This window comes from Astyanax mexicanus, chromosome 3, assembly GCF_023375975.1.
Source record: "Astyanax mexicanus isolate ESR-SI-001 chromosome 3, AstMex3_surface, whole genome shotgun sequence".
Classification (NCBI taxonomy): Eukaryota; Metazoa; Chordata; class Actinopteri; order Characiformes; family Acestrorhamphidae; genus Astyanax; species Astyanax mexicanus.
In genome coordinates, this window is record NC_064410.1 from 63,326,590 (window position 1) to 63,342,280 (window position 15,691).

Sequence of the window (15,691 nt, forward strand, 5' to 3'; positions counted from 1 at the left end):
ACTGAAGTTAGATTGATGTTTAACAACTTCGACTAAAGTTAGATAGATGTTTAACTACTTTAACTGAAGTTAGATAGATGTTTAACTACTTTAACTGAAGTTAGATAGATATTTAACTACTCTTAACTGAAGTTAGATAGATGTTTAACTACTTTAACTGAAGTTAGATTGATGTTTAACTACTTTAACTGAAGTTAGACTGATGTTTAACTACTTTAACTGATGTCAGACTGATGTTTAACTACTTTAACTGATGTTAGACTGATGTTTAACTACTTTAACTGAAGTTAGATAGATATTTAACTACTTTAACTGAAGTTAGATAGATGTTTAACTACTTTAACTGAAGTTAGATAGATATTTAACTACTCTTAACTGAAGTTAGATTGATGTTTAACTACTTTAACTGAAGTTAGATAGATGTTTAACTACTTTAACTGATGTTAGACTGATGTTTAACTACTTTAACTGAAGTTAGATAGATATTTAACTACTCTTAACTGAAGTTAGATAGATGTTTAACTACTTTAACTGAAGTTAGACTGATGTTTAACTACTTTAACTGATGTTAGACTGATGTTTAACTACTTTAACTGAAGTTAGATAGATATTTAACTACTTTAACTGAAGTTAGATAGATGTTTAACTACTTTAACTGAAGTTAGATAGATGTTTAACTACTCTTAACTGAAGTTAGATAGATATTTAACTACTCTTAACTGAAGTTAGATAGATGTTTAACTACTTTAACTGAAGTTAGATTGATGTTTAACTACTTTAACTGAAGTTAGATAGATGTTTAACTACTTTAACTGAAGTTAGATAGATATTTAACTACTCTTAACTGAAGTTAGATTGATGTTTAACTACTTTAACTGAAGTTAGATAGATGTTTAACTACTTTAACTGATGTTAGACTGATGTTTAACTACTTTAACTGAAGTTAGATAGATGTTTAACTACTTTAACTGAAGTTAGACTGATGTTTAACTACTTTAACTGATGTTAGACTGATGTTTAACTACTCTTAACTGAAGTTAGATAGATGTTTAACTACTTTAACTGAAGTTAGACTGATGTTTAACTACTTTAACTGAAGTTAGACTGATGTTTAACTACTTTAACTGAAGTTAGATAGATGTTTAACTACTTTAACTGATGTTAGATAGATGTTTAACTACTTTAACTGAAGTTAGATAGATGTTTAACTACTTTAACTGATGTTAGACTGATGTTTAACTACTTTAACTGATGTTAGATAGATGTTTAACTACTTTAACTGAAGTTAGATAGATGTTTAACTACTTTAACTGAAGTTAGATAGATGTTTAACTACTTTAACTGAAGTTAGATAGATGTTTAACTACTCTTAACTGAAGTTAGATAGATGTTTAACTACTTTAACTGAAGTTAGACTGATGTTTAACTACTTTAACTGATGTTAGATAGATGTTTAACTACTTTAACTGAAGTTAGATTGATGTTTAACTACTTCGACTGAAGTTATATAGATGTTTAACTACTTTAACTGAAGTTAGATTGATGTTTAACTACTTCGACTGAAGTTAGATAGATGTTTAACTACTTTAACTGAAGTTAGATTTATGTTTTCATTACACTAGCTTATGTCAGGTAGATGTTAATTACTCCAGCTGATGATATAGATATTAGATTTCTAGATGATGTTAGGTAGATGTTTTAACTACTCTTAACTGATGTTAGGTAGATTGTTAGGTAGATGTTTTTAAGTACTCTAACTGATCTAAAATAAATGTTAGATGTTTTAACCACTATAGATGTTGTAAGATGTCTTAAATACTGTGACTAATGTTAGATAGATGTTTTAACTCCATATTTTAATAGGTTATGAAATACTAAAGCTGACATACCTTGTCATCCAGTTTCTTGGCGCTGAAGGCGAGCTCCACGTAATCATGATTCCCCGACAGCTCCTCCGCTGTGACCTGTAACCACATCAATACCAGTACCAGTCAAACGTTTAACCCTTGTGTGGTGTTCGGGTCTGTGGGACCCGTTTTCATTTTTCATCAAATGATACTAAAAAAATATTGTTTCTAACTCAAACTCATTGGCATTGGCTCATTTTTTGTGAAAAACATATATCAAAACACATTTTCAATAAACACACACTGTACACCCCCCCCCCCCCCCCACACACACACATTTATATTACATACAGTATGTTTGGCCAAGGGCTAATAAACATTGCTTCATTTGTAAATTTGAAACTAAACAAATTTTCTACTCATATCTTGAGTTTAATTCATTTTCTTTTACATTTTATTAAAAAACTAATAAAAAAAGAGTAGCACTTTTTAAAAGAAATGTAACATAAGAAAGGTAAAGGGCAATGTCATGTCTTGGCCCTGTCTCGTGTCTTTGTGTGCTTTCCCCACGTGACCTGTGCTCCCCTGTGTCTTCCGTCTCAGTACTTTTCCACCTGTGTCTCATTTGTAGCTCCGCCCCTTCCCCAGGTGTTTCCAATTCTAGTGTGTTTGTGTTGCTATAAATAGCCCTGGTCTACCACTTTGTCTCTGTCGGTCTTTGCACTAACCCCTGTTGTTTGTCTCTCCGTGTCTCTTTGTTATTTCAAGCCTTAGCCCTAGCCCTAGTTCCTTGTTTTCATCTTCTTGTTTCTTGTTCCCTCCAGTTCCCTGCTTAGTTTAATTATCCTTGTCTAGTTTAGTTTTCCTTGTCTAGTTTAGCTTCTTGTTTGTTTTCCCTTGTATATATATATCCCTTCCCTGTTTAGTTTTGTTTATCTTCTTGGTTATTCTTGGTAGTTTCTAGTTTCTTTGTGTTCTTACCTCGTTTGTTTCTTTGTTTATTTACTCCCTGTTTGTTTATCATTAGTACTCCTTGTTTTGCTTAGTTTATGTTCTCTAGTCTTACTGGTTTGTTTTGGTTATTGGTTATTTGTTTATCTAGTTTCATTTATTTGGTTCACTCCCTTGTTCCTTGTATATATCTCCCTGTTCAGTATTTAAGTGTTTACTTGTTTCTTGTTTCTTTGTTACTTGTTATTTATTTATTAAATTATTATTTATTGATTTCACCCTACCTGCACCTGTGTCCGCCTCCTCGTCTCCCTGCCTGGGTCATTCGTGACAGAAAGACCGACCTCAACATGGACACAGCAGGTTCTGCGTGGACTGGCACCAGAATGGCGATTCGCCGTGCTCCTTGCGGGACCCCGGCGCAGGACACCTCGAGGCCTCAAGGACGCCGCAGGCCTCGGGGTAGGCGTTCTAAGGGGTCCCGCCAGCCGGAAGAAGACCCCTTTTCCGGGGAGGATTTTCTTGGGGGGGCGCTAAGGGCTGGTGCGGTTAGCCTCGGTGCCTCCGTGTACCCGAGGCTAAAGGAGCGGGATCCGTGGGACTTTCTCGGGTGCGCTCCCAGTAGCTCCGAGGACGAAGAGGAGCTCTACCCTGCACCAGTCCGTGCTCCGTTACCGTTTCCCCCAGGGGCGGTGCTCTACCCGGCTCTCGGCCGCACAGCTCCAGAGGCCGTTCCGACTCCCGTCTGTTCCCCTGCAGCCAAGGTGCGCTCCTCACCGGCGGTTCCAGAGCTAGCTTCCCCGGTGGCTAAGGCGTTAGCTTCCCCAGCGCCTCCAAAGCTAGCTCCTCCCGCGGCCAAGACTCTGTCCTCACTGGCGCTTCCAGAGCTAGCTTCTCCAGTGGCTAAGGCGCTAGCATCCCCGGCGCCTCTCAAGCTAGCGTCTTCAGCGGCTAAGCCACGCTCCGTGACTTCTGTGACGGCTGTGAAACCGCGCCCCGAGATCCCCGCGGTAGCAGCCGAACCTCGCCCCGTGTTCCTCGCGGTAGCTGCCGAACCGTGCCCCGTGATTTCCGCGGTAGCAGCCGAGCCGCGCTACAGGACCTCCTACCCAGCGAGCCAGCCGCGAGCAGAGACTTTCCCCGCGCTTGACTCAGCCGGAGAGAGTACGAATCCAGTCCGGGATTTTGCGGCAACCGCACTCTCAAGCCCCACAGCTGCAGCGCCAGCACCTCAGGCTGAGGAGCTGGTTTTCATGGCGGCTGCAGAGCTGGATTCCGCCGCTGCGATCCAGCCTCTCTCTAGGACTATCTCCGCGGCAACCCAGCCGTGCACTGGGACTGTTATGGAGACTTTTACCGCTCCGGTTTCTACCGGCGGCCCCGCGCTGCTTGCAGTGGACTTTACCGGCGAGGCTGCAGATCCAGTCCGGGTTTTCGTTTCAACCGCAGTCTCAAGCCCTGCTGCTGCTCCGCTGGATCTGCACACACCCAGCTCCGAAATTCTCTCGGCGGCCACGCCCATCTCCGAGGTGTCTTCGGCTGCTGAGCCACGCCCCCGGACTCCTGCCGTGTCTGCAGAAGCTGCTCAAGCCTCCGTGTCTGCTGAAAATGCTCAAGCCTCCGTGTCTGCTCCAGCTGTTCAAGCCCTCAAGTCTGCTCCAGCTGTTCAAGCCTTCAAGTCTGCTCCAGCTGTTCAAGCCTTCAAGTCTGCTCCAGCTGTTCAAGCCTTCAAGTCTGCTCCAGCTGTTCAAGCCTTCAAGTCTGCTCCAGCTGTTCTAGTCTCAGTGTCTGTGCCAGCTGCCCAAGTCTCCGTGCCAGAGCCAGCTGCCCAAGTCTCCGTGCCAGAGCCAGCTGCCCAAGTCTCCGTGCCAGAGCCAGCTGCCCAAGTCTCCGTGCCAGAGCCAGCTGCCCAAGTCTCCGTGCCAGAGCCAGCTGCCCAAGTCTCCGTGCCAGAGCCAGCTGCCCAAGTCTCCGTGCCAGAGCCAGCTGCCCAAGTCTCCGTGCCAGAGCCAGCTGCCCAAGTCTCCGTGCCAGAGCCAGCTGCCCAAGTCTCCGTGCCAGAGCCAGCTGCCCAAGTCTCCGTGCCAGAGCCAGCTGCCCAAGTCTCCGTGCCAGAGCCAGCTGCCCAAGTCTCCGTGCCAGAGTCAGCTGCCCAAGTCTCCGTGCCAGCACCAGCTCCCGCTGCCAGAGTCGCCGCGCCGCCAGCACCAGCTCCCGCTGCCAGAGTCGCCGCGCCGCCAGCACCAGCTCCCGCTGCCAGAGTCGCCGCGCCGCCAGCACCAGCTCCCGCTGCCAGAGTCGCCGCGCCGCCAGCACCAGCTCCCGCTGCCAGAGTCGCCGCGCCGCCAGCACCAGCTCCCGCTGCCAGAGTCGCCGCGCCGCCAGCACCAGCTCCCGCTGCCAGAGTCGCCGCGCCGCCAGCACCAGCTCCCGCTGCCAGAGTCGCCGCGCCGCCAGCACCAGCTCCCGCTGCCAGAGTCGCCGCGCCGCCAGCACCAGCTCCCGCTGCCAGAGTCGCCGCGCCGCCAGCACCAGCTCCCGCTGCCAGAGTCGCCGCGCCGCCAGCACCAGCTCCCGCTGCCAGAGTCACTACCCCACCGGTTCCTGCTCCCAGAACTTTGTTTGGCCCCAGGTCCCATGTACCCAGGCAGGCACCGAGGTCCCCTGACTTTGTCCCCAGTACTGTGCCCAGGCTGGCTCCTTGGACTTCCCCTCAGACATTTGCCAGTCCTGGGCACCCACCTGTGTTTCTGGTCCCCATGTCTCTCCCTGTCTTGGTCCCTGTCTCTGTTTACGTCCCTGTACCCGTGTCTGTCTCTGTCTCTGTTCCCGTCCCAGTTACAGTGTTCGTTTCTGTCCCTGTTAATGTCCTCATCCCTGTTCCCATGTCCAGTCCCGTCCAGTCTCCTGTTCAATCTCCGTCCCCTGTCCAGTGTCCTGTCCAGTCTCCGTCCACCGTCCAGTTCCCTGTCCAGTCTCCGTTCCCCATCCAGTCTCCGTCTCCTGTCCAGTTCCCCGTCCAGTCTCCGTCTCCTGTCCAGTTCCCCGTCCAGTCTCCGTCTTCTGTCCAGTTCCCCGTCCAGTCTCCGTCTCCCGTTCAGTCTCCCGTCCAGTCTCTGTCCTCTGTCCTGTCTCCGTTTCAGTCCCCGGTCTCGACTCCTGTTTTCCCTGGCCTCTCCCTGCCGCCAGCCCCCGGGGTTTTTTTAGGGGGAGGCTTCTGTCATGTCTTGGCCCTGTCTCGTGTCTTTGTGTGCTTTCCCCACGTGACCTGTGCTCCCCTGTGTCTTCCGTCTCAGTACTTTTCCACCTGTGTCTCATTTGTAGCTCCGCCCCTTCCCCAGGTGTTTCCAATTCTAGTGTGTTTGTGTTGCTATAAATAGCCCTGGTCTACCACTTTGTCTCTGTCGGTCTTTGCACTAACCCCTGTTGTTTGTCTCTCCGTGTCTCTTTGTTATTTCAAGCCTTAGCCCTAGCCCTAGTTCCTTGTTTTCATCTTCTTGTTTCTTGTTCCCTCCAGTTCCCTGCTTAGTTTAATTATCCTTGTCTAGTTTAGTTTTCCTTGTCTAGTTTAGCTTCTTGTTTGTTTTCCCTTGTATATATATATCCCTTCCCTGTTTAGTTTTGTTTATCTTCTTGGTTATTCTTGGTAGTTTCTAGTTTCTTTGTGTTCTTACCTCGTTTGTTTCTTTGTTTATTTACTCCCTGTTTGTTTATCATTAGTACTCCTTGTTTTGCTTAGTTTATGTTCTCTAGTCTTACTGGTTTGTTTTGGTTATTGGTTATTTGTTTATCTAGTTTCATTTATTTGGTTCACTCCCTTGTTCCTTGTATATATCTCCCTGTTCAGTATTTAAGTGTTTACTTGTTTCTTGTTTCTTTGTTACTTGTTATTTATTTATTAAATTATTATTTATTGATTTCACCCTACCTGCACCTGTGTCCGCCTCCTCGTCTCCCTGCCTGGGTCATTCGTGACAGGCAAATATTAACCATGTAAGCTGTTTATATTGCTTGCAGTTTAGGTGAAGTGAGCATGTGTAAAGCATTTTAATGTAGAATTGCTTAATTTTGCTGAATTAAATACAAGTTAAAAAAGTAAACGAGTAACAAAAATATGAACACCACACAAGGGTTAACACACCTTAAATTTAGTGTTTTTTCATTATTTTAAAATGTTCTGTATTGTAGATTAATACTAAACTTATCCAAACTATGATGAAAAACACATGGAATCGTTTAATAAACAAACAAAAAGCATTAAACAAACAAAAATTATAAATATTATAAATATTTTAAATTCTTCACATCTCTGCTGGATTTTCTCAGTCAGTTTTATGAGGTAGAGTCTCCTGGAATTCAGGCTTTCAGTTAACAGCTGTGCTGAACTCATCAAGAGTTTATTACTTGAATTTCTTGTCTCTTAATAAAGTGTTTGAGAGCATCAGTTAAAGTAAAGTAGTGAAGAGGTAGAGTTACAGGTATACAGTGAATAGTGAATATTTGAGTAATGTTCGAATCCAGGTTATGAGAAGCAACATCTGCTCAACTACTCAACTAAATAAAGAAAAAAATATTTTAAGAAACCAAAAAGAAGAATTTTAATATCTTTAAAAGTGTCCTCAAGTGCAATCACTGCAAAAACCATCAAAAACATTATGATGATGGAACTGGCACTCATCAGGACCGAGTTTCCTCTGTTGTACAGGATAAGTTAATCAGAGTTTCCAGCCTCAGAAACCACAAGTTAACAAACAGCTCCTCAGATAAGAGTATCTAAAAGCTTCTTCACAGAGTATTTTGTATTTTGGTTTGTTTAACACTGTTTTTAAGTTACTACATGATTCATTATGTGTTCCTTCATAATCTGATAGATCACTTTAGTATTAATTTATAATGTAGGAAAAATAAAAGAGTATTAAATAAGAAGGTATTCTTACCGTTATAGACGACTTGCCTGATGTGTTTCCCTGTTTCAGTAAAGCTTTGGACAGTTTTCTCTGAGAGACAATCTGAGAAAAAAAAGAAAGATATATACATTTAAAAATATAAACTCAAATTATAATCTCATAATATAATATCATAAATTTATAAATGTTGTTGAGATGTCAGGGCAGAGACTCTAAATTCATGTTTTTATAGTCTATATTTAAATGTAAATAAAAGAATGAATGTTAGAAATGTAAAATGTAATTTTATTTATATTAGTGTTGTTAATTATTTAAGCAATAGAACACAAGAGGGAGTGTGTTATCACAAATAACATCACGAGTACTGTAGATCATCACAGCCGTGATGTTACTCGTGATAACACACGACCTCGAGTGTTTTATTGCTTTTATACAACAGTTTATTTTTTACAAAATGAATAAAGAAAATAAATCAAAGAACTTTAAGAAATTCAGAATGAATATGCTTTAATATGGACTGAGCCTTCCGCCAAAAAGTAGTTCCACCACAACTGTAACAGAACTGAAACTTAACTACAAAACGGTGTATGGTTCATACAGACCAACACCACGAAATTTAGCTTGAAATCAAAATTGGGAATAAGTGAAGATGGTAACGTTAGGAGGGTGAAATAACGCTAATACTCTCCTCTCCTGCTCCGTGGAGTCGTCTTCAGGTGAACGCTGTGCATTTTTTGAGCATTTCTGCTTATTTTGCTGGGTGGTGTTAGTGGTTTTAGCTAGCCGGCTGGACTGTGGTTAGGTTAGCGTAGCTTGCTTTAGCTCAGCATTAGCTTAGCGTAGCTTAGCCTGGCTGGTTAAATTAGCATTCTGGCTGTCAGACGGCATTAGCCGAGCGATTTTCTTTCCCTTTTTTCCACAAAAGACAAAAGAGAGTCAGCGTTGTGGGCGAGCGTGCCGCGGCTGAGCGCTAGCCTGTGCTAAGCTAACGCTGCCGCTGATGCTGTTGATGATTCTAAGCTGTCCTGTGTGTAAATATATATATATATACGCCGTTATTCGGCAACGCGTCGGCAGAGTGATACAGGTTTAGTGTAAGAGAAGGCCGTGATGTTATCACATATATCATCACGTCTAGAACACTTCTCAACCAATCAGATTGTGAGGTCGGAACTAACTGTTGTATAAAATACTAGTATATACTTGTTATACATGTTTGAGAGGAGAGAAAGCTGTAACGTGTGGCGCTGGAATGAATAAGGCTTTTTTTAACTTTATTATAAACATCTCAGCCTGATTGTAGGAATTTCTGAATTAGAACTTAATTTACGTGTTTGGTATTGTACACATGCTCACAGTGGGGGGATGATCATTTAAATGGCCTGAGGGAAATACTGTATGAAACGGGCAGTATTCAGTAATTCAGCTAAATGTGTGCAAACTCTTTCTTTTATTTATTTTATTATACTGTAAGCGATGCCATTAAGGTGTGTTTGTGCTGCATTAGTTCATGCATTAATTAATAAGTACCGTATTTTTCGGACTATAAGGCGCACCGTATTATAAGGCGCACGATGAGTGAACGGTCTATTTTTAGTGTTAGTCCATACACAAGGCGCACTGGATTATAAGGCGCACTAAATGAAACTTTATTTATATCAGTAACAATAACTCTGAGCAATAAATCCTTCACAATATCTGTGAAAAATAACAACATCTCTGAGCAATAAATCAACAAGCACAGCAAGTACGTATTACTCCGCGACGCTCCTGACAACGGTAGCCGCAACGCTCCGACAGACCATAATATTATGTTGAAGCACAGCAAGTACGTATTACTCCGCGACGCTCCTGACAACGGTAGCCGCAACGCTCCGACAGACCATAATATTATGTTGAAGCACAGCAAGTACGTATTACTCCGCGAGGCTCCTGACAACGGTAGCCGCAACGCTCCGACAGACCATAATATTATGTTGAAGCACAGCAAGTACCGCATTAGTCCGCGAGGCTTCTGACTATAATAGCGTGTTGTGCCGAATTCGGTGAATAAAATGGTTTTAAAACAGAGATAAAGATTGGATAAGTTTCATTTCTGGATGAAGTGATTTCCAGCGCTGTTTGGATATAACTGTGGATTACAGGAGACTGGATTGATGGATTCTCTTTAGTCTGGACGCGTTTTGAAGGTAGGACCTGTGGCTGAGCGCGGGCGTGTGTTCGGGGGGTGGCGGCAGTGACCGGAGGTTACCCCAGGACAAAAGGAGAGCCTTTTATTACTGGAAACATGCGCTCTGACGCAGCTCTAATTCATGAAACATACATCCTACAGTAAAAGCACAGTTCTGGAATCCGGAGAGCCAGACTGTTCGAATGGTGTATGACATGACCGCATTCGATGAAATATGGACGAACGATAAACGCAAATATGAGAGTTATGAATTATTAAAATCATAACCAAGGCATATTTCACCCTAAATGTTTATTTTCTGAAAGGATATTCCGCTAAATAGGCTAAATAGCTCAAAAGCAGAGATTCTAAGCTTTAAAATGGTATATTGGATGTCTATATTGAACCTGTAACTGTTCATAACTATTCAGAAACACAGCCAGTTATGAAATATTAAATATTTCTGGCCCGCCGGTGGGCCAGCGCGTGTTAAGAGGTTAACTTTACTTAGAAGTGGGCGCTAAAAAGAAACAGTTTGTGCTATTACCCCAGAACGGGTGGAAAGGAAAGTTTACCGGCACCTTGTTCTGGCCACGGAGCTACAGTGGAAACTAGCTACCCTGAGCCACAGCCGAGAGGCAGTACGGCAGTCAAAGGTAACCGCGCGCTAGCCCAAGAGGGGGATCTTTTTCTGGCGTGGGTGAGGAATTCTGCACAACAGAGCGCCGTGTACCACATAAAATCGAGGTCAGTAAACACAAGCAAAATCCATACACAAGGCGCACTGCATTATAAGGCGCAATGACGATTTTTGGGAAAAAATAAGTATTTTAAGTGCGCCTTATAGCCCGAAAAATACGGTAAGTGGAATACAGTCAGAGCGAGTCCCAGTGTCCTATCTGCTCCATGTGCTTTGTGTATCACCTGCCCCAAAGCTCTCTATCTGTATCGGAGCTGGAAGACTGAACAAAGACCGGCTCCAGAGCGTTGCAACTGGACACCGGCAGAAAAAAAGCTGTGCATTCTCTGCATATATATAAACTTTCTAGTTTCTAGTTAAAAAATTGGTAAATAAGTAAATAATCAAAAATCAAAAGTTGGCAATTTTTTTTTTACGAGTTTACAACTCTAGTTGAGGTCAAGCCAACTCCTTTGCACTACTGCACATGCTCAGTTTTACTCTTTAGTTGAACGGGGTCTACTGAAGAATTCTGCAGGGATTTTCACAAGATGTTGGTCACACTATTTGCATATTGGGCGTGTCCACCCACCTCTCACTCACCGTCAGTGTGTAGTCATTCTCCACAGGCTGCTGCTGCTGCTTCTTTAGGGTTTTATTTAAGTGTTACTGTATGTGTTATATAATAGTTCACTATAGTCTGGGCTCAGTGTTGTAGGCTGTAAGAGCAAGTTACTGTGTTTAGTGTTGCTGAGTGTATATCGTCACTGTCCTATGAAAAACACTTATCTCCATTTTTGTCGATTTTTAGTTTACTACATAATTTGAACAGACAAACTGTCCCTTACACTTTGCCAAAGTTTCTTGATTAACAGACCAATAGAAACTCTTCAAAATTACCTGAAATAAACTCTTTTTACATTGACTTCCATTGAAAGTTTACAAAATTTTTTCTCTCTCCTGTAAAGTTGCTGTTTTGGAGATAAGTCTTTTTCATTGGACAGCGACGATATACACTATATATGCTGGCTCTGTCCAGCTGGTCACATTCACATTACTGCAGTCTTATATGATGGATAATAAGACTGATGTGTTTTAAAAGTTCTTACTTTCCAGTGGCTAAATTACATTAACAAAATATAATATAGTGTTGTGCCCCTGCATGAGTTTGATTAAACTATAGTGTTTAATTGACATAATGTATAAAGTCAACAGAACTTACAATACACATTTACCTAAATTAGAACTAGGGGTGGGCAATATTATATGGTATACAATATATCGTGACGCAGAAATATCGTGATATTAAAAATCCATATCGTGATAATAGGGCTGTTCTGTCTTAAAAGTAGTCTATTATTTACTGTGAAGCTTTAGGTGTATTTATTGTATAATATAAGTTTTAGTTTGCAGTTTATATGCATGCACTAAATATTCTGCAATATTTTTTGCTGCATTATATTATTTTATGCTATATTATTTATTTTGCCAAATTATGATTATACTGTTATATTATTATACTATATTCCTGAAATTAATTAATTATTTTAGTTTTCCTATATCGCCAAGTATATCGTTATCGCAAAACTACCCTGAAATATCGTGATATTATTTTAGAGCCATATCGCCCACCCCTAATTAGTACTTAAATAAGGCCAACTAAAAACATAAAAGTGAATAATTAAGATTTATAGTTGGCACAAACAGTGGTGGTTTTCTTTAAAAATGAAAAGTTTGCGTTTGAGCCTTAAACGTAAAAATCGAGTGCAGAAAGTTAAAATTGAGAATCTTCTCAACTTTTTCATTTTTACAGTGTTTAATAAAGCTTTATCTACTATTTACTGCAAGCATCTGACTTCAGTCTGTATCGTTCCAATATGCAACAGATGCAGCAAACTGAGATTAAACAAGATTAAAAACAGATATGATGATCGTATTTATGCTTCTTTTTCCCAATTTGATCCTTTTCTTTCTCTAAATTAGAGACTGTAAAAAAAGATGGACGCCGTGTCGGCGTTCCCATTCATTCAATGAAAATGAAACCAAAATCTTCCTCCATGTTGGCGATCCTGATACCCGATTCTGCGCAGTAGAGACCAGAGGAGGGAGAAAGGCTGTGGAGAGCAGCCTACTCATTTAAATAACCCCGCCCCTGAGGGCTGCCTCGAGGTCACAGGCTGCAGAGCGGGGCGGAGCGAAGCTGACGGTCTGCTATTGGTCCCGCCCATAACCAGCCCAATAGAGCTGAATAACGTTTTTAAAAGCGAATTCTGTGGGGATATAAAAATTTAACAATATAAGCAGAGGTTAGTCTAGCTTCTGCATTTAAATAAAGGAGGTAGAATTACAGTATATTAGAAAAAAACATGATTGAAAGTTGTTCTGTTTTGACATTGAAACCTATGGGGATGGGTGGGGTTACACAGCTTTCTGCAACCGAACAGCAGGGGGCGCCCGACCTGTGGTGGCGTCACTTTTGAGAGATGTTGCTCTGTCCAGCTATACACAGTCTATGCTCTAAATCAACACACTTTTCTCTTCTTTCACTCTGGAGAGTAATTTCAGCAGCTCTCTGCTGTACTCTCCAGCTCTTTCATCACTTCCCTCCTGCACTCTCCATCCGTAACACCGGCTCTTTCATCCGCTCAGATACACGCCATCATCTCCTCACTCCATCCTCCATCAGCAGCTTCCTGCAGCGTGCACTCACCTGCCCGAGTGTGCACTCCATAAATCCCAGGAAGTCCGCCTCCTTCAGGCCGTTGTGGTTGCTGCTGATGTCGTGCAGCTCGAAGCGCAGGCGCTGAACCTCCTCGAAGTAGTAATCCACCGTGAAGACCTTGGAGAAGACCGGGCTGATGCTGCTCCGGATCACCTCCGTCCGATCCACCTGAACCAGGGAGTATACAGACCATCAACGAGCTGCATCTACACGACACCAACAGCACATCCCTCCATCAGCTGAGATTAGCTATGTGGTTTGGTAACATCAAATAACTTGATTAATCTGAAACCACAATTAAATTATAAACCTACGATTAGTTTGAACTCAAAATTTACGTAAAATCTGATATTTCAAAAAAGACCATCAAAAACGTTACAATGATGAAACTGGTACTCATCAGGAATGCCCCAGGAAATAAAGACCAAGAGTTACCTACCAACCTCAGAAATATGGAGGTGTCTTCCAGTTTTTGACGTTTTAGGTACCTACCTACCTACCAATCTAACTATCTACCTACCTACCTACCTACCAACCAACCAACCAACCAACCTACCAACCAACCAACCAACCAACCAACCAACCTACCTACCTACCAATCTACCTATCTACCTGTCTATCTACCTACCTACCTACCAACCAACCTGTCTACCAATCTAACTACCAACCTACCTGTCTACCAATCTAACTACCAACCTACCTGTCTACCAATCTAACTACCAACCTACCTGTCTACCAATCTATCTACCAACCTACCTGTCTACCAATCTAACTACCAACCTACCTGTCTACCAATCTATCTACCAACCTACCTACCTACCAATCTACCTATCTACCTGTCTATCTACCTACCTACCTACCAACCAACCTGTCTACCAATCTAACTACCAACCTACCTGTCTACCAATCTAACTACCAACCTACCTGTCTACCAATCTATCTACCAACCTACCTGTCTACCAATCTATCTACCAACCTACCTGTCTACCAACCAACCAACCAACCTACCTATCTACCAACCTACCTGTCTACCAATCTAACTACCAACCTACCTGTCTACCAATCTAACTACCAACCTACCTGTCTACCAATCTAACTACCAACCTACCTGTCTACCAATCTATCTACCAACCTACCTGTCTACCAATCTAACTACCAACCTACCTGTCTACCAATCTATCTACCAACCTACCTACCTACCAATCTACCTAACTACCTTCCAACCTACCTACATGGGTGTGGTTAATTAATTTTGGGCGTAAAGTGAAATAAACCAATCAGAGCGTCTCTTGCTCATCATTCTCTTTAAGAGTAGATCAGGTGAGCTCTGACTTTGGTGGATTGCTATTTTAACGGTGCAGCTACCTGGACATGTTCAACAAACGCTTCTCAGCAGAGGAAACTGAGCTGCTGGTTGACGCTGTGAAGGAGCTCCAGCAGCTCATTTACAGGAACAGCAATGTTATTTTATTTACTATTCTGTTTATTGTTGGATTTGAGTTGTGCTGCCAAGATAGCGATGAACGTCTGACTGTTGGCGTCTGTCTAGGTTGTATTCAGTCAGTGGAGCTCCTGTGTTTTCTGTTACCAAGATTAACAAGCAAAACTCCAGAAATGTACCTGAACACACCTCATTTCCAGAACACCACGCCCATCAGTGTAGATATATTCAGAAGCTCTGCTGCTGTTTAAACCAGGCAGGCCCAAAGTGTGACAACACAGACTGTTGGCGGGGTGTAAGATAGCAATGAACACTGCATTACACCTCATGCAGGGTGCAGGATAGCCAGTGATAAAAGAAAGAAAAAAAAAAACCCTGATAAAAGTAAAGTTCTGATAAAATATAAGTACTAAAAAGAAATCTGAGCCTTTTCAGCACAGAAGACATGCAGTAAATATTTCTCCAAATATATAAATCCCACTGAAAGATTCAATTCTGCCTGTTAATCCTGAGCAGAACCTCTTTATCCCGAACCCAACGGCAGGTTTTAGTTTATCAGAGCGGCTCCTCACATCTGCAGAGAGAGCCTTTATACTGCTGTATACCACAACACACTTCAGCTCAACACCAGTAATCTACACTCAGCACATACACACACACACACACATATATAAACACCCGGCCTCAAAGTTGATTCATAACCCTCAAATTGCATATAAATGCATCATTTATAGCAGTTACTGAATCACTGTATATACAGTAGATTACTGAATCATTTACAGCAATTACTGAAACTTTTGTAATTTGTACTAAATCATCTATGCTACTTTATGAATTGTACTTTATAATAGTTACTGAATCACTTACAGTAGATACTGAATCATTTACAGTAGATACTGAATCATTTACAGTAGATACTGAATGATTTATTATAGAAGTTACTGAATCATTTAAAGTAGATACTGAATCATTTA

At 42.2% G+C, this 15,691-nt stretch overlaps 1 protein-coding gene across 1 annotated transcript in view; it reads right to left on the minus strand.

The window, feature by feature from the left end:
- cpne4b (copine IVb) overlaps positions 1-15,691 on the minus strand; it is a 99,188-nt gene that overhangs the window by 65,239 nt on the left and 18,258 nt on the right. Inside the window, exons 3-5 of the mRNA XM_022665340.2 lie at positions 13,265-13,444; positions 7,736-7,807; positions 1,890-1,964 (exon numbers count right to left, since the gene is read on the minus strand). Of these exons, the coding sequence (XP_022521061.2) occupies positions 1,890-1,964; positions 7,736-7,807; positions 13,265-13,444 (327 nt within the window). The remainder of the gene's footprint in view (positions 1-1,889; positions 1,965-7,735; positions 7,808-13,264; positions 13,445-15,691) is intronic.